The 26,086-nt window shown below is 34.7% G+C and overlaps 1 protein-coding gene across 3 annotated transcripts; it reads left to right on the plus strand.

Annotated features, from left to right (window-relative positions):
• The first annotated feature begins 1 nt into the window (after position 1).
• LOC123504155 (chromodomain-helicase-DNA-binding protein 1-like) lies at positions 2–25,578 on the plus strand. 3 transcript variants are annotated; one of them, XM_045254486.1, is made up of 31 exons: positions 2–469; positions 4,007–4,152; positions 4,553–4,772; positions 5,024–5,142; positions 5,380–5,556; positions 5,931–6,106; positions 6,277–6,446; positions 11,298–11,455; positions 11,862–11,991; positions 12,262–12,384; positions 13,163–13,262; positions 13,364–13,542; positions 13,938–14,080; positions 14,286–14,653; positions 15,100–15,215; positions 15,404–15,628; positions 16,020–16,169; positions 16,538–16,679; positions 16,816–16,919; positions 17,206–17,370; positions 17,628–17,747; positions 17,986–18,126; positions 18,343–18,547; positions 18,681–18,894; positions 19,132–19,318; positions 19,485–19,634; positions 19,821–20,081; positions 20,426–20,604; positions 20,711–20,974; positions 22,251–22,430; positions 23,424–25,578. In XM_045254486.1, the coding sequence occupies exons 1-31, from the start codon at positions 461–463 to the stop codon at positions 23,788–23,790; spliced, it is 5,388 nt and encodes a 1,795-aa protein (XP_045110421.1). In that variant the 5' UTR covers positions 2–460; the 3' UTR covers positions 23,791–25,578. The 3 variants fall into 3 exon arrangements, with proteins under 3 accessions (XP_045110421.1, XP_045110422.1, XP_045110423.1); XM_045254487.1 differs by having other exon boundaries at positions 20,711–20,962; XM_045254488.1 differs by having other exon boundaries at positions 11,313–11,455.
• Positions 25,579–26,086: the final 508 nt, after the last annotated feature.

A 26,086-nucleotide genomic window follows, 5' to 3' on the forward strand; every position in this document is an offset into this window, starting at 1 on the left:
ACGTCACGAGCCTGAGGATTGTGGGTAACAGGAACATGGCTGCTGGACTTAGTTGTGGCAGACTGTGGCTGGCCCTGCACAAATCTTAGTATTTCCCAGGCATCTGACGCCTAAGTCCTGCAGTCAATCATCTGCCGTGTTCTTGAAGGTTTAAAGTGTGCTATCGTGCTTGTTGTGCAGCGATACAGACGGCAGATTGTGTGGATGCTGGAAATATAGGAAATTACGACTTCCCAGTGACGAGCGGCGGTAAAATGGCCGACCGTCAGCCATCTTTGGTGGACACGTAACCCAGCCAGTGAAGCCGTGCGAGGCTCTTATGGTTGCTTATCTTTACTACAGTGAAGTGTCTAGCAATGCAGCACAAGAAAATAACGTGAAATAAGTGATAATTTAAGTAATATTGGACAGTGAGAGTGATAGTGGAGGCATCGGGTGGCGGGCGGCGGACCGGCTCACGATGAGGGAGGTGAGTGGCGAGCATTTGTTTACATCAGCTGGCCGACCCCTAGCTGCTGCTGCTGCTGCATGGTCCCAGCCTCCAGTGGGGGCTGGTGCACCACTGCTGGCTGTATCGTGCCTTACATAGAACTTGGTGCCGTGTTGATTTGTGCTTGGATCCAGGAGTGCGTGGCTAGTAGTAGTGTTTGTGGTATCTGTGACGGACTCAGGAACACTACAGCCATGGTATCAAGTGTATCAACAAGGTGTGAGGGTTTTACTTCTGGTCTGGCTAGTTATTCACGTTACTTTGCCCTCTCTTCTACATTAATATTCACAGGCTGTTATGAAAGTTACAAGTTTTCCTTGTGTATACATGAGTTTCCTACTGTTTAGGAAGGATTCTTTGCCATTGTGGGAAGGAAAAAATGCTGTTGTCTCTATTCCTTGGGGAAAAAAAAAAATACTGCATTGGTGCCCCGTCGACATGAGGTTAAATCTTGAAGTATTTGTGAGAGTTATGATTAGTTACTATATCAGGAAAGACCACATATCGTAACTCGTGTGGTAACAGGCTTTGTGAAGGGATTACTTGTGATTAGTGGCTGTTCTAGTGCAGCAGTTTCACTTATTTCAGCTTGGTTATTAAAGGAAAAGGAGTCAACTAATATATCTTTATGGAAAGGAAAGTACTAGCAGTTACAAAAGTTACTCTGCACTCTTTGGCTGATGCGTGATGAAGTAGATGTAATTACTTTATAATATAGTTTATCACAAGGACTGGAAGGATGTCATTAAATTAAATATTCAATGCTCATGGCTGGAGTACTTGTATGCTGTACTGTGTACTCAAGTTTGTCTGATAAACTAACACAATTTTACTGTTCAGAGGTTGAGTTGTAACCAGATTTGGCTAACACATTGAAGTATTTAAGGCATCCTTAGGTGTAGGGTTAGTTGGTGATATTTCTGCAGTTAATGTTGGCCTTCATCCTTATCTATGAGTTTTTATCGATGAAAATATATCATGGTTATAAGAAGATATCTTCCTAAGTGGTTTCTACTCCCCCAAGGCCATCAATTAGTAGTAAATACACAATGTTGTCACTGTAGCCCTTTTATTTATTTATTTTTTTTTCACACAGCCTTCCTATTGGGGGATTAACCCCTTAATGTTAAAAACATCTTTACGAAGGACAGCGGTTGACTTGACGGAAAGTGGTCAACTAAAACCATTCATATCTTTTGGCTATTAGTCTCATTCTCTTCAGCCTCTATGTCCTCTTTTCTACCTTTTATTAATCCACCCTCATCCCCCTTTCCCTTTCCTTATCTTTCTCCTTTTATTTTTCTTCCTCCACACGTTCAAAATAATTACATGAAAATATATTTTAGTTGTACGGTGTGTACGTCACCTGGTTACAGTCAGAGAGAAGTAGTTTCTCTCTCTCTCTCTCTCTCTCTCTCTCTCTCTCTCTCTCTCTCTCTCTCTCTCTCTCTCTCTCTCAAGTCAACTGTTTGTTTTCATATAGAAGCTTTTACATGGTTTAAAGTTAATCCACCAAAGATCCTAAGAAGCAGAGGGCTGGGTGTAAAAAGGTACAGTAAGTTCATGACGTTGTTGTGTAAGTATTTCTCTTGGCAGCTGGTTCACTCCAAGATGCTGCTGACCTTGACGTCAGTTGTGTTCTTGACTATTTTGAGGGTCCATCACCTCTTAGTTCTTTGTTGTTTCAGCATTGAGTACTTGTAAGAGAGGTTCAATTATTTTGTTATGAGTTATGTATTGTAGGTATTGCTTGACTTACTCCAGTTTATTAGTATTATCTATGTGAATGGAGACATTATAAAGTTGCATTATTTGAGTGGAGAAAGAGAGGTGAAGGATAAATATGAATGAACGTCTATGGCTGTGAACTTGTAAGTTATCCAACTACACGAGAGAAAATAATAATGGTAGATAAATTGATGATGTGACGGGCTTCATCAACACTTCAATCATTTAACACACACATAATTTCTGCTCATATTTGTACAGAATGCTATCATATCCAAGATGATCTTACACAGCAATACCTGAATTTACCTTCTTCATTCTTTCTGTTTCCTCATGTCGACTTAGTGACCAAACACACAATGGTAATACTATTAGAAAGAATTCAAGGTGGAGAAGAAAACACAATTGAAGTTGGAGACATGCTGACACATCAGTTATTTATTACAGAATATATACTTAAACCAAGGTAAGAATTATGTCAACATGACTGACATAATTTACATTGATACTTGTCTTCTACACCTGAATGCACAAAGTCTATCCTAATTGATACATAATAGGGAAAAGTAATTGGTGTAACTGATGGTGAGTAAAGGGAAATTTTGAAAAAACAAAACAAAACAAAGCTTGAGAAATACAGACGAAAGAAAAAAAAAGCTGAATCACTTAAAGGAGTAGTTACAAAGGTGGTACTTGGCAGTCGACATCTGGGAATAGCCACTCAGGGGAAGGTGCAACAGGTAAGGAGAGGACTCAGGCTGAATAACTGGGAAGCCCACCAAGTATGCAGACTATGGCTTGTATTACTACTACTTACAGTACCCATGAGTCACATTAAAGAACAAAGAAATAAAGTAGAAAGAGAACAGAGTGGAAAATCCACCAAGTATGCTAACTATGGCTGGTATTACTACTACCTACAGCACCTAGAAGTTATACTAAAGAAACAGAGAAAACAAAGTGGACAGATTATATATTTAACTAAGGCTTAAATCTTTAGTGTCTTAGGCTCAAGAAAAAGACAAAGTAGTTGTATTAAATTTAGATGTGTGTGTTAAGAGTGCATAGATCCCTGGGATAGTGTATGTTCTTAGATGTAGAGTATTACCTGATATGAAACCTTATCCAGTGGGCTTCCCAACTCCTAAGCCAGAAAAAGATTGATGAGCTGTCTCTTAAGTAATTAAGCTTAAGAATAATAAAAGAACACAGCAGATGGGCAGAATAGTGCATCATACACAGCTAAGGTACAGAAACACTCAAATGAGCTAGAAAGACAAAAAAAAAATCTAGAGATGGTATGTGGAGTAGGACATAGAAGGTTGAATATCAAGGAAGAGATTATTTAGAATTGTAGAAAGAGAAAATAAGGATGTTAAATGAAATAAGGTTAATGTAGTTTTGTTTTATTCTGAACTGAAATAAGTCACTGATATTTAGGTGGAGCCTCTGAAGGATATAAAGAATAACTACATCCTGTGTTGTGTGAGATGAAGAGACTTTTGATAGAGTGGTTTAAGACTGAAGAAAGCTGAATATGGCAGGGGTAGTAGAGATACCAGTTAACAGGTTTCACCATTGCCCTATGAAGAAAGAATAGGGATAAAAAGATGGTAGTTGTAGTGTGGAGAGTCAACATACACGTTTTTAAGTTCACCAATTTAGAAATGGGTATATTTGTGGTGTATTTAGTTAATGGTTACCAAGTGGTTGTATACTACAGTGTCAGTGTTATTGACTACAAGTGCTTCTATTTTTGTGTGAGATGTGGCTTGTTCATGTTTGCAGTATACAGAAGACAGTGGCTCAGACAGTGAAGAGGAGCGGTCTGGGTCTGGGAGTGACTCAGACAATGATAATGATTCTGACAATAATGAAAATGACAGCAAATCAGGAGGTGGGAGTGACTCAGGCTCTGGGTCAGGAAGTGGAAGGTAATGTTTGGAGTTTTGGGTTGTATTTTCATAATCTTTATATTTATAGGATGTTCTCTTTATCCAATTGAAATGGACTCTCTCTCTCTCTCTCTCTCTCTCTCTCTCTCTCTCTCTCTCTCTCTCTCTCTCTCTCTCTCTCTCTCTCTCTCTCTCTCTCTCTCTCTCTCTCATGTCACATTATTTTATTTTATTTTGACATACTGGTAAACTCTTAATGATAAAGGTATCAATACATTAGGTCCTACTTAAGATGATGAATTCTTTTTAATATTTTTATCAGTTACAACTTATATTCAGAGTAGGATTCATTTTCTATCAATTCTAAAACAAGATTCACTGATATGCTATTTATATATTTACAGTACCTATTTATTTATGTATTCCTTTATTTCTGTAGTGGCTCTGGGTCTGGAAGCTCATCTGATTCATCCGACAACAACAATTCAGACTCAGACTCGGATAACAAACAGTCAGGAGGATCCGATGATGATGATGATGGTGATGAGGAGCAGGATGATGATGATCAGGATGAGGACCAAGATGACAATGATCATTCAAGAAGTTCCAATAGTAGTCAGGAAAAGTCAAGGAAAACCAAGAGGGATGATTTGAAAGTGGTTAGTTTACATTGATGAATTGATAGGCATGTCAACAAGTAGAAATTTTGCCATAGAACATTATCTTCAGAAGGAAATCTTTTGCTACAAACACGTGAAAGGCATCCAAACCTTATAAGGAAAATTAGGGATGTTGAATGAAGTTATGATGCTGACAGTGAAAATAATGCAGGAAAGTAGAAGTAAGATTCATGTGATTCATTATTCACTAACCTCATTGATATTGAAACTCTATCATTTCTGCATTTCAGTGTTGGGAGGAGAATCCTGACATCTATGGGATCCGGAGATCTGGGAGGGAAAGGAAAGAACCGGAGCGCATTAAAGTAGAACTCAAGGCAGCACCTAAAAAACACAGAAAAAGATCCAAGTGAGTCTTATGTAGATAAATAACAGTTTAGTTTTACAAATAGAAGTGGTATCAAAGACTTACTGATATAGATATGAACATCATGTGTTATTTTATTTTATTTATTATTTTTGTTCAATTTTTCATTGATAAGGTGACTGCTAGTTTTGGACACTTGAAAGAATTGATAAATCTTGCATTACTGTGGTAATGCTACTGTGCTCTTTTCATCTTATAGTTTATCTCTTCTAATTTCAGTTCTAGTCAGTGGCATAGTTCTGAGCAATCTGACAGTGACAATTCAGACTATGATTCCCCAAAGGCAAGAAAACCAGTTCCTAGCAAGAAATCAAGTTCCTCATCATCTAAAAAGAAGTCTCAGAAAAAACAGAGGAGTAGTAGTGAAGCAAGTGATAGTGAGGATGGAGGAAAAAGGTGAGTTTGAAGAATTGTATTTGTTTGGATCACTTAAAGACCATCATTAGGTCCAGCAGATTGCTGCTATATGCTTCTTTCATTTTATTCTTTAGTATAATATTAGGGAGTCTGGAGTCATATTAGTATCTCATTTGCTTTTCATTATTGTATATTTTTTCTAAAGAGATTCCACTTGTAGTTTGCTGTGTTGATAAGGTTGGTATCTGGATTGATATTCAGACCTTGTCTCTGAGACTTTATAGTAGTAATACCATTCATAATTGAACATTTTTCCTCAGAAATCAATAAAGTTCAGTGGTTGTATTATGTTTGTTATTATCATGGGCTTTCTTAATCTTTTATTGTTACTTTTATGACAATTTTATTACCAGACGAGGGTCCAGTCGAGCTGCCAAGGGAGTCAGCTACAAAGAGGAAGAAAGTGGAGAAGAGGAGGAGGATGAAGATGACTTAATTGAAGTTGATTGGTCTCAAACTGCTCCTGCTGAAGATGAAAATGCTCACACCATAGAAAAGATTTTGGATCAACGGGTTGGCAAAAGAGGAGGTTAGTAAGAATTTTTGTTTCTCTTTTAGTATAAGAATGATAATTGCCTTAAAGTTGTGAGTTTATGTTGTCATTAGCCTTGTTTATGGTATGTGTATGTATATTGAATATTGACTTGGTTACTTCCCATATTAATGGCACATGTATGTGTACCTTTATATTTATTTCAGCTGTAGGAATGCAGACATACATATATGAAATTGAAAAGAATGGAGACCCCAATTCTGACTTTGATCTCAGTGATCCAGAACAAGTAGAAACTCAGTATCTTGTCAAGTGGAAAGGTTGGGCCCACCTGCACAACACCTGGGAATCAGATGAATCTCTCAAGACACAGAAGGTACAAAATCATCCTGTGTTTGTGTTTGCTCAGCATTCTTTTGTATTTTTCTTCAGTCAAGTAATGTGTTTCTATACTTAGGATCATACTGTGAGGATGTTTGAGAATGACTGGCATTTTATGACTGATAATTAATTAGATATATCTAAATTTCTGTATGTGTGTGTGTGAGAGAGAGAGAGAGAGAGAGAGAGAGAGAGCATGTAGTGTGTGTGTGTGTGTGTGTGTGTGTGTGTGTGTGTGTGTGTGTGTGTGTGTGTGCGTGTGTGTTCATGCACAATTGTGATGTATGTATATTCATATCACTATTGTCATGAAATTTGTGTGAAAGGAGCTTATATGCTTATGACTTTCTTGAGAATTTCTATTACATAATTTGAGCCATTGAATATTGCAACAGCTGCTGAATGGGCTTTTGTTGTGAGACCTTGCCATTGGAAAGATGTTCCTTAGTTACCCAAATTGACTTTATTTTCTTTTCATTAATGCTAGTGTGCTAAATAGTTTCCTGTTACTGAATCCCTCATATTTATCCATTAGTTTAATCATTATAATCAAATTTTTTTTTCATTTGTACATGACATCTCTCACTGTCTATGGTATTGAGTAGAGGCATGTGTGAGCTTCAGTCATTCAATTTCTTTCTATAATTTTCTCTGATCATATTTGTTTCTGAGAGAGCTAAGCCAGGGACTCCAGTCTCTTCATCTGCACCAAACATCCTCAACTATTCACCTAGATGGCTGAGACAAGAGGGGATGTCTCTGCTGCATCCCAGTCTCCGAGGTGGTAAATACACACTTGATCGCAATGGGGGATTTTGAGTATCAAAGTTAGGCAGCAAAATATGGAAATGTTCTTGCCATGAGAGAGAAAACTGTTTTGCTGGTTGCTCTTGGATAGATAGAAGAGGCACTTGCCTATCTTGAATGATACCAAGAGATTAAAAGAAGTGTAAATGTGCTTTTGTTGACCTGATACGTTTGCTGCTAATCTCACTGATTTCTTAGCAAGGCTTCTTTTAATCATTGCAATACATATAAAGCTTTCCCTTGTGCTAAATGAATGGCAGTTGGGGATTATTTACTGCTGTTTTTATATTATCATGAATGGGTTTGCATTTAGGTATTCATTTTATTGTTTACTATTTTCATTTGTGGTAGTAATTTCATGATCAGAATAATTATTTTCTTGGTTATGGATAGCATAACCAATTTATATACTTAATTCTTGCTTAAACTTAGTCATGGGTCCATTTCATAGTTAAAAATACAAATGATAATCTAATGATCTAAAGCCAGCTTGATATTTTGGAAATTGCTTAGAGTGTTATAAAATCTGGAAAAATTAGCATTTGAAATAGAGTTAATTAAAAAATAGATTGAATGTAACTGTAGCAAGCCCTGTTGGTAATACAGGGCTTATCAGCAAGAGCCTGATGTTTGATGATAAAAATTAAATATCATTACACCATTGAAATCTGCTCCTATGTTGAATCATTGCTGCCATTAATAGCTCCACCAAAAGACCTCTTTTAGGTGAAATGGGAACTTCTTTGTATGTAAAACTCAAGCTTTTCTTTGCCAGCCCACTTACAGCATAATAATGTACCTTTGCCCTGTGTGATTGTTTCTTTTCAATTAAAATCCCCAATGATAAAGGTTTAAGCTTTCACTCATGGCATGTAGGCAAAGGGCTAGTAACAGCTCAATCTGGGTCATGGCATAATGGAGCAAGATTGCCAATTTCTTTCTCCATTGCTGACTGGTGCCCATATAAAGTTGGCTTAACCTAGAGTGGACAATCTCCTAAGAAAAGTCCTGATTAGCTGGGATTCAAGCCCAGGATGTACTTTTGTCTGAACTATTGTGCTTTCTCCCAGTAATACTAAAACTAAAGATTAAAACATATGTGATATGATATAAGAGAGCTAATAGAAGAGTCATGGTTAACATTATTCTTGAGAGAAATAAAAGGTAATGGACTGGATATATATATATATATATATATATATATATATATATATATATATATATATATATATATATATATATATATATATATATATATATATATATATATATATATATATATATATATATATATATATATATATATATATATATATATATATATATATATATATATATATATATATATATATATATATATATATATATATATATATATATATATATATATATATATATATATATATATATATATATATATATATATATATATATATATATATATATATATATATATATATATATATATATATATATATTTTTTATGCTGATAGTGCAACTTGTGTAACAGGCATGAAGAAGAAAATGACTTGAAGCTTGAAATTTATGGAAGAAAAATCATATTGCCAGCATAACAAAGTATATAACAATAAAAACAAACTTTTCAAAACACATGCAATATATTCATAGGCAATTGGAATTCTTCATTAAGAAATGCCCATGACAGCAATGATTAATAGATGAAAGGTGCCTAAATGAAGATAATGAACTTTGCAAAGCTGATGATAATTTCCTATATATTTTTTTAAGGGAATATTTGATCAAGGGAGGGTTTAGTTAATTTTCCATCCAAAATCTAAGAACTGCTGTTGGGAGTTTAGTTTTCAGTATTTGTCATGGCAGTTTTGTTGTACATATTACTACATACCTTTGTCCCTGGCTCAATCACCGCCTCTTTGACTTGCTTTGTAGTCTATTAGAGTAGTTGCATAATTCCTGCTTAGGCTGTAACCTGCATGATGCTTTTATTTTGTTTTTGCTAGTACCAGTAACTAAAACATTTTCAAAGAATGTTCATGCTTTCTGTTTCCTTTGAGCTCTGCAACTGAAGCTTTTGTGGATCATCTTTGATGTGTTTTTGTGTTTTCAGTATTTTTTCTTGTTTTTGCCATATGCCAGAACATCCTTAACCTTAACCTACCAGGTGTCAAGTTCTTTTGTGTATGGACAACTCTCTGAAACCCCTCAATGCCATGTGTTCACAGACAGTACTAGCTACAGATGGTCAAATATGGCCTAAAATGCATTTAGTGGGTGTTGAGTGTACTTTTCTTACACCTTATAAACACCACACAGTTGACATTACCTTTTGGGTATGAATTGAGGGAGTACAAATCAGTACTTTTCAGCACTCAAGGAAATAACAAACCTAAGGGTGATTGAAAATGATATTACATTATTATATTCATTTTTTTTATTTGATTGCAAATATTGCTTTCAGAAAAGATTGATCTTTTTACTAATTATATATTATAATGAATATGAAGCTCAAAAAGACAAAGATCTCTCATCTACAGACTGTATCTATTGTTGCAAAGCAGCTTGGCTATACCTCAAGGAAATAAAATTCATAATTTGTCAACTCAAGTTGAACAGTCTGAAGGCATAAATGCACAGCAGTGCCAGAGCTGTGTACTGTATTATCACAGACCTTTTTGTGTTCTTCTGTTCTATGAACAATTCCACATGGTACTGATAATGATGGCTGTGAAGTATGTTATAAGATGATGTATCAAGATGATTCTTTTAAGAAAATTCCTTGGCATTAGAGGTGACAGAAGGATGAAAAAAAAGTCTTTGGCACTTGGCAGGTTAAAATGTTTTCTTCTGACATTGGATCCTTATTGTTAAGATAATGTAACTTGATATAATCAGTAAGTTACTTGTAATGTTACAGATTAATTTTCCACCCACGTAAAGCAATACAGTCCACAAGTCTAGGGGAGATATGTATACAAGAGTTTATGGTGCACTGTGTCTTTGGGGCAAATATTACTGTGGTGGCTATTTCAGCCCTGAATGCAAAACCATTCCCTTTTCTTAGGTGTCAGTTACTTTAAAATTGGCTTCTTTATGTCCATTATGACATACATTATGGTTTTCTATTAAGAAAGGTGCAATAGACAATAATAACTTTGAAATGAAAAGATGAATTTAGGGAAATTTGTGATTAAGATCCAAATAAAGTTATCCATGAAGTTCTATAATTCATAACCATTTATAAATTATATCAAGTGAAGTAGTCATGGCTGTTTATAATAGCATAGTTGGAGCTTTGAAGAAGAAAACAAATATTAAGTACAAGCAGCCTATTGCACCTTTATTAACATGTAACTATAATGCATATAATTCTAAACCACTTGACAATTGGTGAAATTTTTTACCTTTGCTGAGAAGTTTGCCACCACATATTTCACCACTCTAGTACCAGTGCAACAACTGAGAATTGGCCGCTGCTTCCCTTCCATAAAAAAATATTATAAGATGTATATTAAATCAACTCTTTCAAGTTTGACATTATGGTGATCTGAGTGGCAGTGCTCTAATATCATTTTGTGACCAAAAATGGTTGAGATTTGAATCTTTGTTGTCTCCTACTCACAGCCAATTCCACTTTTAATTCAGTCTTTATGGTTGGTTAGTTATTAAGACATGGGAGACATCTGTGATCATGTACACAAAGCAGTGGCCTGTTCCAAAGGTAGATAGCAAATGATTTGCCAAAGGAAGAAGAGGGAAGCACTTGGGCTGTGCACTGCATGAGATATTTCTTTGTTTTTAAAATTGCAAAACTAGCAAAACTGTTAGACCAACTCTTAAGAATAATTTAAGTTTGATATTTAATCTTATAACACAGTTGCTTTTTTGCTTTCACATTATTGAGACTCATGTCACTAATAGTTATGTTCAGTTGTAATCAACTAGCATAAGTATAGCAAGTACTTTTCTCAGAATTTTACTTCAACCAGTTAAAATCCCCCACTGTTCTAGATGGATCAAGTGTGTGCACCTTATTAATTGCTTTCCCTTTGTGGACCAGTACAATGCATTTCAGGTCAAAGGGTTGAAAAAGCTGGAAAATTATCTGAGAAAAGAAGAAGAGATGTTGCTGTGGAGAAACCAAGCTTCCCCTGAAGAAGTAGAGTACATGGAAATCCAGTCTGAGTTAGAAAAAGAACTTTATACTTCACATATAAGGTAAGTGTTTTAATGTTTTATAAGGTGTGTGAGAGAGAGAGAGAGAGAGAGAGAGAGAGAGAGAGAGAGAGAGAGAGAATATCTATTGTAATATGCCAACTTTTATAGAATCTTAATTCATGAATCCACATTCATGACAACCCCCTAAATATTTAAGTTATATTTTTGTACAATACCACACAGGATCAGCACATAAAGAGAATGTTGCTGCCATTTCTCTTATTGGTTATCTACAGTACATTACTCATCTAATGTTTATTGATATGGCAGTAACAGCAGCATTACTTTACGTCAACTGGAGGTAGAGTTGTGTTTTTTGCTCTCTTGATCGGGTGTTGATGATATATAATTATTAGATAGTCATGCAATAACTTGTCAAGTTTTTATGTGCTTCAATACTTTACAGGGCTGAAAGAATATTTGCTGAAGCTGAAGAAAATGGCAACCATTACTATTTTGTGAAGTGGGAAAATCTACCATATGCAGAAGCCACATGGGAATTAGAGGATCTTGTCAAGTCAAGGTTCAGTTCACAAGTATGTATAGTAGGCTCTGTTTAGATTTTTATGTAGTGTGGCCAAGTAAGATAAAGTATTCACTTAATGTATATCAGACATACCTTTGAATTGATGAGTGCATTGTCCTCTTTGATTTGTTATCAAATATTTGTTTAAGTCTCTTATGTGCCATTTCTGTTATGGAATTTGATTTATCATTTTTATTTATAGTGTTCGTGATGATAAATGATTAATTTAATATATGTGTTATAATTAGGAAAACTGAGTTGACAGTTTGCATTTCCACAGTTGAAAAGCTTTGAGATTCGCCAGAAGTCATCCTGTACCCCAAAGCAGTGCCCTGCACTCAAACACAGACCAAAATTCTCTCCATTAAAGAAACAGCCGGATTACATTGGTGGTGATAACCCGGTTTGTATTGATGTCTTTGATGTATTTATTATTCTTGTTTCTGATTGAATCTGCTGATTGAAATTATGTGAGATATATTTGTAGAATGAATATAAAATGTTGCACTTAAAGGAGGTACTCATTAAGGTTATCCCTAGATGAGTACCATAACACTATCCTATGAGTAAAATTATATATATATATATATATATATATATATATATATATATATATATATATATATATATATATATATATATATATATATATATATATATATATATATATATATATATATATATATATATATATATATATATATATATATATAGATAGATAGATAGATAGATAGATAGATAGATAGATAGATAGATAGATAGATAGATAGATAGATAGATAGATAGATAGATATATATATATATATATATATATATATATATATATATATATATATATATATATATATATATATATATATATATATATATATATATATATATATATATATATATATATATATATATATATATATATATATATATATATATATATATATATATATATATATATATATATATATATATATATATATATATATATATATATATATATATATATATATATATATATATATATATATATATATATATATAGATAGATAGATAGATAGATAGATATATAGATATATAGATTTTTTTTTTTTTTTTTTATTTATTTATTTATTTATTATTATTATTATTATTTTTTTTTTTTTTTGTTAGAACACAGATTGCTTCATGTTATTTGTTCTTTTCTCCAGGAACTTACGTTAAGAGACTATCAAATGGAAGGAGTTAATTGGCTCATACATGCCTGGTGCAAACATAACTCTGCAATCCTTGCTGATGAAATGGGTCTTGGTAAGAATGAATGATATTATTCTATCATATGCTCATAATGAATACTATTGTTGTTCATGAATTTTAAAAGTATAGTTTTGACCTTTTTTTCCTGTTTCCAGGTAAAACCATCCAGACTATAGCTTTCCTAAGTTACCTGTTTCATGCACACCACATGTATGGCCCTTTTATCCTCGTTGTGCCTTTGTCGACCCTTAATGCTTGGCAGCGAGAATTTGCAAACTGGGCTCCTGACATGAATGTAATAGTATACATAGGTGACAGAGACTCCAGAAGATGTGTAAGTAATTTCTTTTTTATCAAATATTTTTTTCCCTGCAGATGATTGATGACACCCTTGAAAGAAATATATAAGTGCTGCAAACCACATTGTCTCTGAAGAGATTACTTTCATGAATATTGTTAAGTTGTTTTCTTGTTTCCATACATTTGTTGAAACTAGTTCTTCCTTTAATGCCTTTTTGTCAATTTTTCACTATGAGCTTTAGTATTTTCATACATATGAATATTTATTCATGTTTTTGCAAAAATAAATTATCTGTAGGTTTATGATTAGTTACATTACATAGTTTTACTGAAATTAATTTTGTCATATGTCAAGATAAAGTGGGAAGATAGATTGATGGATTGACACACATGCACACAGCCATAATGGATGTGCACGATGTTTCACAGGTCCGAGAATATGAATGGTCACATCCAAACAAGCGGCTCAAGTTCAATGCCATCCTTACTACTTACGAAATTCTTTTGCGGGACAAAGAACAGCTGAGAGATGCTTGCCACTGGGCATGTCTCATGGTGGACGAGGCTCATAGGTAACTATTAATCAACACCACTGACAGTTGCTGCAGATGGAAAAGTAGATTTGAGTCGAAGTTCAGATGTTAGTGATGCAGGAAGGAAGTTATTTGAATGAAAGTTATATAAGGATGAGCAGTTGCTATATAAATTTATCATAAAAGATATAATAGTATGCATTTTTACTTTATCTGCATGTAATGTTTGTGTTTGTCTTTCCAGGTTAAAGAATGAAGAATCACAACTTTATCTGGCATTGAAAGAGTTCCGCACACACCATAGACTACTTATCACAGGCACCCCCTTGCAGAATTCACTAAAAGAGCTCTGGGCACTTCTTCATTTTATCATGCCAGAAAAGTTTGATGACTGGGAATATTTTGAATCTCAGCATGATGGAGATAACATGAAGAAGGGTATTCATCGTTTACATCGACAGCTGGAGCCATTTTTGCTTCGGAGGGTTAAAAAGGATGTAGAAAAGTCTCTTCCATCAAAGGTTGAGCAAATTCTGCGAGTTGACATGATGCAACAGCAGAAGCAGTATTACAAGTGGATCCTCACCAAAAACTATGACATGTTAAAGAAAGGTATTTACTTGTTATAGATCTATTACTAAAGTATAATTATTTGAGGGTATACATTGATAGCAAACGGACAAGTTTTGAAGCTCTTTCTGTGATACAATGTTAGAAGTTAGCAAAAATTTAATCCATGTAGATTTTACATATACATTTAGCAAGTGCTCAAAACTTAAGAATTAAATGTTATAATACAATAAGATGATTTTGTGCGTGTCATCATGATGCAAGACTGGAAATGAAAGAATGACATAAACCACTCAAGCATGTGTTTAAATTTAAAACTAAGAAGTAATTATTATAATAATGCCATTTTATGAAAAGGAATATGATGAGTACAATCTTTCATGAAATATTCATGATACTATGGGATTATTTTAAGTTTGTATCAGTTTAATAATTATACTTATCAATATGTAGTGTATAAATTATAACAAATATTCTCTTCATAACAGGTAATAAAGGATCAACATCTAGTTTTGTAAATATTGTCATGGAACTGAAGAAGTGCTGCAATCATTGTTTTCTTACCAAGCCTCCTGATGACTTGACCACTGGTGACATGTTGCAAGTAGGTTTCTTTATAGTTTTGGGGCTTAATAATTGGGGAGTTTGCTATGGTAAGGAGAAACTGCCTGAAATACATACTTTTATACAACATTTTATATATGATCAGTTTTATAAGGTTGGAAATATTTGGTTTGCAAAACTAGTAACTGATAAGTTCAGTAAAAATAATGAATGTTAACTATTTTTCAGCACTTACTCAGAGGAAGTGGAAAACTGATGCTCCTGGACAAACTTTTAGTGCGACTGCGAGAGACAGGACACCGGGTTCTCATCTTCTCTCAGATGGTTCGCATGTTGGATATCCTTGCACAGTACCTTCAATACCGGCGCTTCCCCTTCCAGCGCCTTGATGGCTCTATAAAAGGGGAAGTTCGAAGACAAGCTTTAGATCATTTCAATGCTGAAGGATCCAGTGTAAGTTCAATCATAATTATATCAGGTTAGTTTTCACAGACTTACTTGAGATATCACTTATTTGTAGATTGTTATACCCTTCACCTGCACTGCAGAGTGCTTGTTGACCGTACTTGCAAATGGGCAAGCCTCTTGTTCATCTAGCAGCAAGTAGGTATGGTATGTAACTCATCGGGTGTGACTTCATTGTCCTGGCGTATGGCTTGTGAATGGTCTCAGTCTTCCCAGAAGATCAGTCGGTATAAGTTCTGGGCTCCTTTTGTTGGGAAACTACTGGTTGGATGACCAGAAAATAACTGTGGTGAATGATAACACATACACAAGTGTTACATGATCATTGGCATTCCTCTCCCACAAGACTATTATTCATCAATTTCTAATTTCCTTCCAGGATTTTTGCTTCTTGCTTTCAACACGAGCTGGAGGTTTGGGAATCAATCTTGCAACAGCTGACACTGTGATTATCTTTGACTCTGACTGGAATCCTCAGAATGACCTTCAGGCACAGGCAAGAGCTCACCGTATTGGACAGAAGAATCAGGTGAGAAGCCTTTCTTTTCTTTTCATTTGATTAATATTGATATGTGATTTTCCTTCTGGATATGCAGATTACAATAATATTGTATTAAAGTGATGATGACATTGTTGGGATGTATTTTCATACTAATATTTATAGCATCTGAAATCTTTATTTTTGGTTAGAGAAATCATTAAGAATTATGCTTACTTGATTTACTTTGACAGTTATGAGAGTAGAACTGGTTTTTCAATAAATAATGCATTTCTTTTTTGGTATATTTGTAATATTAATGCATTTTGAATGATTGATTTTTATGTTTTAAGGCCAGTAATGCACCTTCATGTGAAAAATGCAATCGAAATAAGCTTAAAACAAATCATCACTTTCAGGTGAATATTTATCGTCTAGTTACAAAAAATAGTATTGAAGAAAATATTATTGAAAGAGCCAAGCAGAAGATGGTGTTGGATCATTTAGTTATTCAGTCCATGGACACTTCAGGAAGGACTGTGTTCAACAAAAAAATATCCAGTAAGTCAACTTAGTGAGTCATGACATTGATAATGTGATAAACTATGACCCTGTAATTCTAAATGTATTTTAGAATGACCTTATTTATGAAATATTTTTTTTATTTATTTATTTATTTATTTATTTTTTTTTCCAGGTTCAAATTCTACTCCATTCAATCGTGAAGAATTGAATGCAATTCTAAAGTTTGGTGCAGAGGAACTTTTCAAAGATGATGATGAAAATGAAGAAGAACCTGTGGTAAGTGTTTCATATAGATAGTGAGGTAATGTTAAATGTAAAAGTCTAAAATCAAGATGCATGTTGTGTAACATTCTTTATCATTATAAGCTTACCAGCTTTGTTATTATCACCACGTTTGATTCAGATTCTTATTGAATACCCTCTTCTAATACTACTAAAGTCCCCATAGAACAATGACTGAGCAGAACAGGGTTTTAATCTTTTCTTTTGGTATTGAATTAATATTTTAGCAAAACTGTTAAGACTGAGATATGAAAACTATAAATCTGACCTCTCCCAACAGTGTGACATTGATGAAATATTGAAGAGGGCAGAAACAAGAGAAGAAGCACCAACAATGGCAGGAGAAGAGCTCTTGTCTGCCTTTAAAGTGGCTTCCTTCACTCTAGAAGAAGATGAGGAGGTCTCTAAGCTTGACTCTATCACAGATGAGAACACTAAAGATTGGGTAAGAAGCATTTATCATTTATTCTTTAGGAATGCCAGAAAAATTGAGATACTATAAAGAAAAAAGATGTAGTACAAAGGAATAAGAACACAGAAACGTCACAGGTCCATGTTTACTCATTTGATCAGATTTATGAAAATTTAACCTGTTGAAACTAAGATTGGATGCATGTTCTGACTTCATGAGGCAAACATTTTGCAGCATTTGCAGCTTGTATTCATCATGAGTTCACTTTACTTTTCCTTCTTCACTGGTAGGATGAAATCATTCCTGAAGATTTCCGGAACAAAGTGGCAGACGAGGAACACCAAAAGGAAATGGCAGACCTTTATTTGCCGCCACGGAAACGCACAACTGTGAATCAGGGAGGGCAAAAGGTATGTAAGAGAGAATGATAATCTGATGTTTTCCCTGTGTGTGTGGGGCAAGGGGGGATATTCTGATTGAGTGCCAGTTTTTTTTTTGTTGTGTTTTAATTTTGATATAGATGTGGATATATAAATTTCTATAATTGGCATGAATACATCTAGAACATTGAAAAATTGAGAAAGAATGCTTTTTAATTTGCTTATGAATCATGAATATTTGTTCCATTCTAAACATGTTATGATTCAGGACGATAAGTCTCCACGTGGCAAGAGGAAAAGGGATGCAACAGACTCAAGCAATGATGACACAGATGATGAACGACCCAGAAAGCGTGGCCGTCCACCCATGCGCAATAAAGAGACCTTCAAAGGTTTCTCTGATGTTGAGGTAAGAGAACAGAACTACTCTTTTGTCCCTATGTGCAGAAAATATTTCCTGATTAGATTCTCTCTCTCTCTCTCTCTCTCTCTCTCTCTCTCTCTCTCTCTCTCTCTCTCTCTCTCTCTCTCTCTCTCTCTCTCTCTCTCTCTCTCTCTCTCTCTCTCTCTCTCTCTCTCTCTCTCTCTCTCTCTCGATGATAACTAGTATGGTTTTCAATTTCAGGTTAGAAGATTTGTCAAAAGCTTCAAGAGGTTTAGCAATCCCCTCCGTCGACTGGACACTATTGCTCAAGATGCTGATTTAAGAGAGAAACCCCAGAGTGACTTACGGAAATTAGGTGAAACCATCATTGAACGGTGTACAGATGCAATGAAAGAATATGAAACTCAAAGGGAGACTGAAAAAGCTATAGAAGCAGATGGTGAAGGTAGGGGCAGAAATACTTACTTGTTTAATTTTTGTGTTTACGCAAAAGTAAGAAAAAGAAAATAAGGATATTATATTATGTCAAACAGTATTATCATAAGGTGCCCATTTAACAGTATATGCACTTTTTACAGCTCAACCTAAGGTGCGTCGTGATCGGGGTCCCTCCATCAAGCTGTCTGGAGTAGCCATCAATGCCAAGACAACCCTTGCAACATTAGAAGAATTAGCTCCCTTGGATTCTGTGGTTCCTCATGCACCAGTAGAAAGAGCTTCTTGGATATTACAAATTAAGAGAGTCAAAGATGCTCATTGGGATACTCCATGGGGAATAACTGATGACTCCAAGTAAGTGTGCTTCTCAAGTTCCATTGAAGAGGGATGTCATTCTTGCAAATAGGGAAATAAAATTTATGTAATCTTGTTGGCCTAGAGAAGAATTTGGAAAGTCTTTCATATTATCTATTTCAAATAAAATTAAATTGATATTAAATTTACTTGTGCTTGTCTCATGCAAAAATTATTAATGTCATGATGGAAGCAGTAAAGTAGAAAAGTTACTTTTTCAAACATTCATTTCCTCAGATTACTGCGTGGCATTTATGAATATGGAATGGGGTCCTGGGAGCAGATCAAAGGTGATCCAGCTCTAAATCTGGATGACAAAATATTGCTTGGGGGTGAAGTCAAGCCTCAGCCCAAGCACTTGGAAAGTAGAGCACAGTACCTGCTTAAACTTATTAAGAAACACATGGGATTAGGTCCAGTTAAGGTTAGTTTGTACTACATTTTATTCTTGTCTTGAATATGTCCTTGGCGTAGGCCTACATGTATGTATTGGTTCACCATGGATTATGGATGTGAAAAAGTTTTGCTCAGAATACGATGCTTAAGTAAAGAAACAGTCAATCTCTTAAAACTATCTAATTGTGTTCCAGACACCAAAGATTCGGCGTGGAGCCAAACCTCGCAAGGGTATCAGAGATCTTAAAGGCATATCAAAGCCCATCATAGAAAATGATGATACTTCTGATGATGGAGGAAATTCTCCTTCAACCTCAAGTAGTCTTTCGAAGAAAATTCCCAAGGTAAATGTTATTTATGTACTTATTTCTTGTTGTATTTCTTATTTATATTTTAGAAAGGCACATCACATTTGTGTATCCTAAATATCAAAGTCTCATATGTTGCATCAGCATTCTTTGCCTTGTTATGCTCCTATGTTCCTGCCACCTATTCATGATGTAACTTAATCCCCCTTTAATTCTGACCAGGACTTGAAAGAAAACAAGGAATCAAAAGATACAAAAGTGAAGGTCAAAGAGGAAAAAGAGGATTGGGAGAAAGCCAAAATAAAAGAAGAACCAGATTTCAAGGAACCAGATAAGAGTAAAAAGAAAAAGGAAAAAAAGGAGAAGAAAGAAAAGAAAGAAAAGGATAAAAATGCAGGACCAATGCACATAACTGCCAATGGACAGCCAGTTCCTCTTGATGAAACAAAGGAGCTGGACAAGAATCATCCTCTCTGGGATGAGGTGTGTGAATTTTGCCCATAAGCATTTCTGTACTTGAGTCTGAGTTTGATTAGTTAGAGACAACTTCTCATTTAGCAATCTTCATAGGCACACCACATTAGAAAGCAACATCATAACACTACTATGAGTTTTATATATGTGTGTGCATGTGTGAAATTACTTTGTCTGTTATCCCTCTTAAGGAAATATTAACTTCTGTGGATATTTTTTTTTTTTTTTTTTTGTGGGGGAAGGGGGCTGGGCAGTGGAGGGGAGGTATTTTTGGAAAGCCCACATATTTGAATCCTAGATATCTCCTGATTTGGTTTTGGTAATCTTTTATGGCTCATTATGCTTTCTTACAGTGCAAAGAAAAGATGAGGCCAATGAAGAAGGCTTTGAAAACACTTGACAATCCAAATGAAAGTTTAAGTCAAGAAGAGCAGATAATGCATACCCGTCGCTGTCTAGTACAAATTGGAGACCACATTGAACGTTGTCTGGAGAGCATCAAGGATTCTGATGCAGTTCGTGAATGGAAGAGGTATGTGTTTTTGTGTCTTCTCTACCAATTTAGTTTTTGTCTTTCTTACTCTCTTGATTCTTGACATATGTGTTTGTTTCTTATTTGTTTTCTAATTTACTTTCAGTCTCTTATGGCAGTTTGTATCAAAGTTTACTGAATATGATGCAAGAAAGTTACACAAGCTTTATAAGAAGAACAAGAAGATAAAACAGGAGAAAAAAGAAGGAGACAAAGAAGACAAGGAGAAGAAAGAAAAGAAAGAAAAGGATCATGAAAAGAAGAAGGAAAGAGATGAACGGGATAAGCACCACCATTCCCAGAAGAGAAGATCAGAGGAGGCAGGCAGCCACAGTCCTTCAAAGAAACCTTATAACGGGTGGGAACAGAGGTTGGTTTTGCATGCCAGTGGGTTTAGGCATCATATGGTTCAGGTCTTACAATAGGTTCTACCAGTGCAAATGCATAGTAAGAGTCCATTTTGAAATGCCTGTTTAACATTTGCAGTACAAAGTCTATAATCATCAGGCTGAAGTAGGCTATTCAATGTTTACTGAATTTTTGTAACACTTATTGGTCATTGTAGAAACATGTATTTGCTGCTGATAACTACCCACATATGTTAAGGATAAATATTCTTGACTGAAAAGTGACCAAGAAAGCACAGGATTTTCATCAGAATCTCTGATTCAGCTTTTGAACACAAAGGAAAACTGCTGTTGGAAGAGCTCTGTTGTTATGTTATGTTGGTTTGAGCTTCTGTTAAGAACTAAAGATGGCAATTGAATCTGATATGTGGAATTACATATAAGGATGGATAGCATGAAAAGAGCACTATCCTCTGCGTGAAATTCTCCCACATTTGACCTATTCCCCTAATGAAGTCAAATGAGGTGAAGGCAATGTTTGTTTCTGTTATAGTTTGACAGAGATGAAATTGCTCTACTATTGGGATATGCTGTCAAACACGGCTGCATGAGTGACTAGATATGCTGTACAATTGATCCTAAAACAGTGTTACACAGTAAAGATCAGTTATCTCTCTGAGAGACTCAAATGCACATATGTGAGAGAATACTTAGGAATATACATCATATATTGATACTGTGTCTCACGTTTCTCTGTTTTTGGAATATATCAGCCTGGTATATAGGTACATATAGATAGTGGAAACTTTAAGAATATTTAATTGCATGATATAGAATATATCAATTGAAATCAAAGCACATGGAATGTTAGTAAATATACAGACAGAAGATTTTAAGAAATCACATGAGTGACATCATCCTTAATAGAAAATTATATGTAAATATTGGAACTGATATCCTCCTCTGAAAGCTAAAGGGTCTGATGTATAATGAATATTGATTTTCTCAGTGCCACAAATATGTCTATGAAGCTACTATTTCTGATGATGATGATGATTATGTCATCTTAAAAGTTGGAACAACTTCCTTAAAGTTAAGTCTTCTGTGTTGCCTCTCCCATTACTGCCTTCCAAATGAATTTTTTGAGGGGCCAAATACTATACAGCACCTAAAATTGTCAAGGATTGCCAAATGCAGGAATTATAACTACAGGCATCCTGTATGTATGTTGCATGTTTTATTTTATGTATTGAGGTTTCATTTTTTCACCATAATGTTAATTTCCTATTTTGTTTATAGAGGTCGCGAACCCGAGAAATGGGGTGAACGAGAAAAAAGTAGAGACCGAGATCGAGATAAAGATCGTGGAGACAGACCTCGAGACCGTGACCGAGACCGTGATCGTTACTACTCAAGGAATCATGCTGGCCCTGGTCGAGATTGGCATAATAGTCCAGGCCCAAGAGAGTTCAAAGAAAGGTATTGTAAAATTCATTAATTTTTTATTTTTTTTCCCCCCGTATTCATAAGATGTAATTTAAGAGACTCGCTTCCAAAGGGTATATTTCCCTGCAGTTAAAGAGTCACTCCATCCTAGTTGAATTTCAGGTGTACAGATGCACCAGTGTATATTGTTCTTTTTTTTTTTTTTTATTTCTAAATATCTGACATTCCCAAGAATCCCTTGTAAGGGTATGGCTGTGAAAGGATTCTGCAGGACAGCAGCCAGTTACCTCACAAAAGAACAACTAAGAAAAATGCCATGTCATTTTTTTATATTAATCTCTGACATATATAACTTCATATGGAATTGTTTGCATTATTTTTATTTTCTATTGCATTCTAGAAATCTGTAGGAACACCGCTTTACCTGTATGTCAAACCCACACACTTATATTAGATTGTGGTGCATAAAAACTAATATAAAGACACTGGCCCAAAAGGGCAGAAGGAATATTAAATAACAACATTAAAGGAATGGGAACAGTAAAAATCTGGTTGTGACTACTTCAGTAAATTAGAAGGTATGAAACAGTATCTATGTCTATATACCAGGCTGAGGTCCCTTGTAATGTCAGGTACCCAAAATTAAATGACATGCCTTATGAAACAATGTCATATGTAATGTTTTGGAGATATTTACTCTATACTGTGGTAATGAATCCTAATGCTAAGTATTTTAAATGACAAATTATCACAGTCAACATACAGTATTTTTTTTTTTTTTTTAAATTTATTTATTTATTTTTTTCTTCCTCTCAGTGAAACATGAAATGTGAATTATTTCATGATACATTTGTGTTGTGTGTGCATTTGAATCCATTGCAGCTCTTTTTGGGCCAGCTCTCTTCACATTTTTAGTAGATATCTATTTTAGATATTATTTTGTGCAAATAATCCAACATTTTTTTGAAAATTTTACAAATATTTTTAAATCTTTGTTCAAAATGTTGCACATTTTTCTTCTTTCAGTCGGTATCCACAAGATTATAACAAGAGAGATGGAGGTGGTGGGGGATACCACCGTGATAGCTACAAAATGCATGGCTACAGGGGTGGAGGAGAGTGGGGTGCACGTCCACATCACCCCAAGCACCCTAACTATGGCCCTCCTGGTGGTTATGGCCCAGCATACTACCCTCCCCGTCCCTCTGGTCCTGGTATTTTTGGCCCATCACCTTCTCAAACAGGTCAGATGCCTCACAGGCCTCCCCCATTTGGTGTCCACCGCCAAGACTGGGGCCAAAAAGAGAGACCTGATCGGCCAGACAGGCCTCCCCAGGATTGGGGTAAAGACCGACCTGATCGGCCTCCCTCCTATCAAAAAGACTACCAATAGATATGTAGTGTACCTATGTGATATTGACAAATGAATAATTTAAAAATAGTGATATATGAAATCAAACCTCAGAAAAGAATGAAAAGTGTACATTGAAAGTCAAAGTTAATGCATATTGTATTACAAAGACTTCACTCGATAAGTAGATGGTGCTTTTATATAAGTATAAAAAAACAATGAAGTTTACACTGTACCTCATTGTCTTGTTCAACAGGGCACTGGTGAGACATTTTTGTGTCTCTTTTTTAGGCTGTGATGTGTAAATATACTGTACATCTTAAAGGACACATCTGTATATTTGGTGATGTCTGTAGATATATAGTGACATGATAAACTCTTTGTCCTTACTGACACATTTTTCATGTGACTATTCCAGCCCAACTGTTTTTCATATCATAAATTGATTAAGTGTGACTGACTAGCAGTGAATATAATTCTCTCTCTCTCTCTCTCTCTCTCTCTCTCTCTCTCTCTCTCTCTCTCTCTCTCTCTCTCTCTCTCTCTCTCTCTCTCTCTCTCTCTCTCTCTCTCTCTCTTTTTTTACATGTAGACAGTTGACATTTTCCTTTTTCTTGAATGCTCCCCCATCTTCTTTAGTAATTCTCATATGTGATTTATCAAAGAGATGTTGAAATTCAGTTGTAAAGTTGAAAATGTGTTAAAGATTAATAAATTTTTGTATATGTATTTTACATATAATTAAAAAGTGAAATATGTCATACTTTTAATTTGCATATGGTAACATACAGGTATTAAATATTTGAATTAGATATGCCCCACAACCAAGTTATGCATTTTAAAGATTTTTTTTTAATCTATAAGAGGAAGAAACCAATTTATAAGATTATTTGATACTCTGGTACAGTAAAAGAAATTCAGAAAGTATTTGAAAGGTGTCTGTCACTTATTTTGTCTTGTTGATTATTTAATTGAGGTATGTCATGTATTTGATCATGTTGAATATTTATTTGAAGTAGGGAAAAATGAAGAAGTTGCAAGTGGATGAACTGTTGTAGCTTCAGAATTTCTCAACATTCATACAAAGAAGAGTGCAATTTTTTATGTTTAGAGTCTTGATCTGTTTTATGAATGGTTACTTGTACTGCAGGGTGTTGATGCATTAACATACTTTCATCACCCAATTTTTCATTTTGACAAAATTATGGACTCAAGAAAGTTAATTCAAAAGATGAAGATTGCTTTGGCTATGAACTCTGTCTTAAAAACTGTTATTCCATCCTTGATGTCTGAATTTCGTCATGCAACTTTCTTTAAATAAGATATAACATTGGTCTCGTCTTTCTTCATTTCTTGAAGAAGTCAATATGATATCCTTTGCTCTTCCAGAACTCCACAATTCATCCCTAGTAATCCACTGTCATTTCACACTACCATCACTATACTCTTCAGTATTCACATTCCCTTATTCAGAAACACTGCTCTCTCGCATTGACTATTTTCAAAGGCAACAAATATATGTGATTAGCTGTTATAAGAGGGTTTTTTTTTTTTTTTTTTTTTTTTTTTCAAAATCTTATTAATCCGTCACTCGAATCATAAAAAATATTCTAAAAAACTTGCATCACTTCAACTAAAGCCTTATGAAAGTAGTAGAGGTGTGACACATGTGTTTTTAGAGTTAAGTCCATAGAATCATTCATAGGAACATCATCACCACCATCATTATCCTTAAAAAGTTCTTTGCTCATTGTCTACGCTTTACAACCATGTGTTAGTGCAAGTAAAATATTATCCCACAGATTCTTCTGAATATATATTTTTGATTAATTTGCCTTTCATCGTATCCTTCCAAGTTTAGGTGTTACTTTTCAACCCTTCATCATTGGAAACAAAGAAGAAAAAATAAAAGAAAAAAAATACATTAGAAGTATATGTATGTGTGTCTGGAATAAGAAAGTAAAGGAATGAAAAAGATAGTGTTTCTTGTTTTTCTAATTTATTATAGGGCTACATGAAAGAAAAGTGATAATACACTCATTATGCAATGTTGAAATGGTGATAGAATACTAGTTTAAACTCAATTGCACAAGATAGAACCCACAAAGTTGAAAAAGGTATGTGTTTTTATTGTTTTAGCTAGATGGCAGGCAGGGATGGAAACAGTTTTCACTAAAACTATATAGGGAGAGACCTGCTGCTGCTGATTGGAAAGACTACTTGGGTAGTAAGCTTTTAGTGAAGGTGAGGGCAGTGATGCTAGAAATGAAAGGTAAGCAAAGACGAGCTGTAACAAGAGAGAGAGAGAGAGATCGAAGAGCTCCGTATATACTGTACA

The sequence above is a fragment of the Portunus trituberculatus genome, chromosome 15 (genome assembly GCF_017591435.1).
Source record: "Portunus trituberculatus isolate SZX2019 chromosome 15, ASM1759143v1, whole genome shotgun sequence".
NCBI lineage: Eukaryota > Metazoa > Arthropoda > Malacostraca > Decapoda > Portunidae > Portunus > Portunus trituberculatus.

What these genes read in the sequence shown, in the direction of transcription:
- LOC123504155 (XM_045254486.1), top strand. An exon ending in AAACACAGAAAAAGATCCAA is followed by an intron (nt 5,143 to 5,379) that starts GTGAGTCTTATG and finishes TTCTAATTTCAG; the next exon opens with TTCTAGTCAGTGGCATAGTT. An exon ending in ATGAGAACACTAAAGATTGG is followed by an intron (nt 17,371 to 17,627) that starts GTAAGAAGCATT and finishes CTTCACTGGTAG; the next exon opens with GATGAAATCATTCCTGAAGA.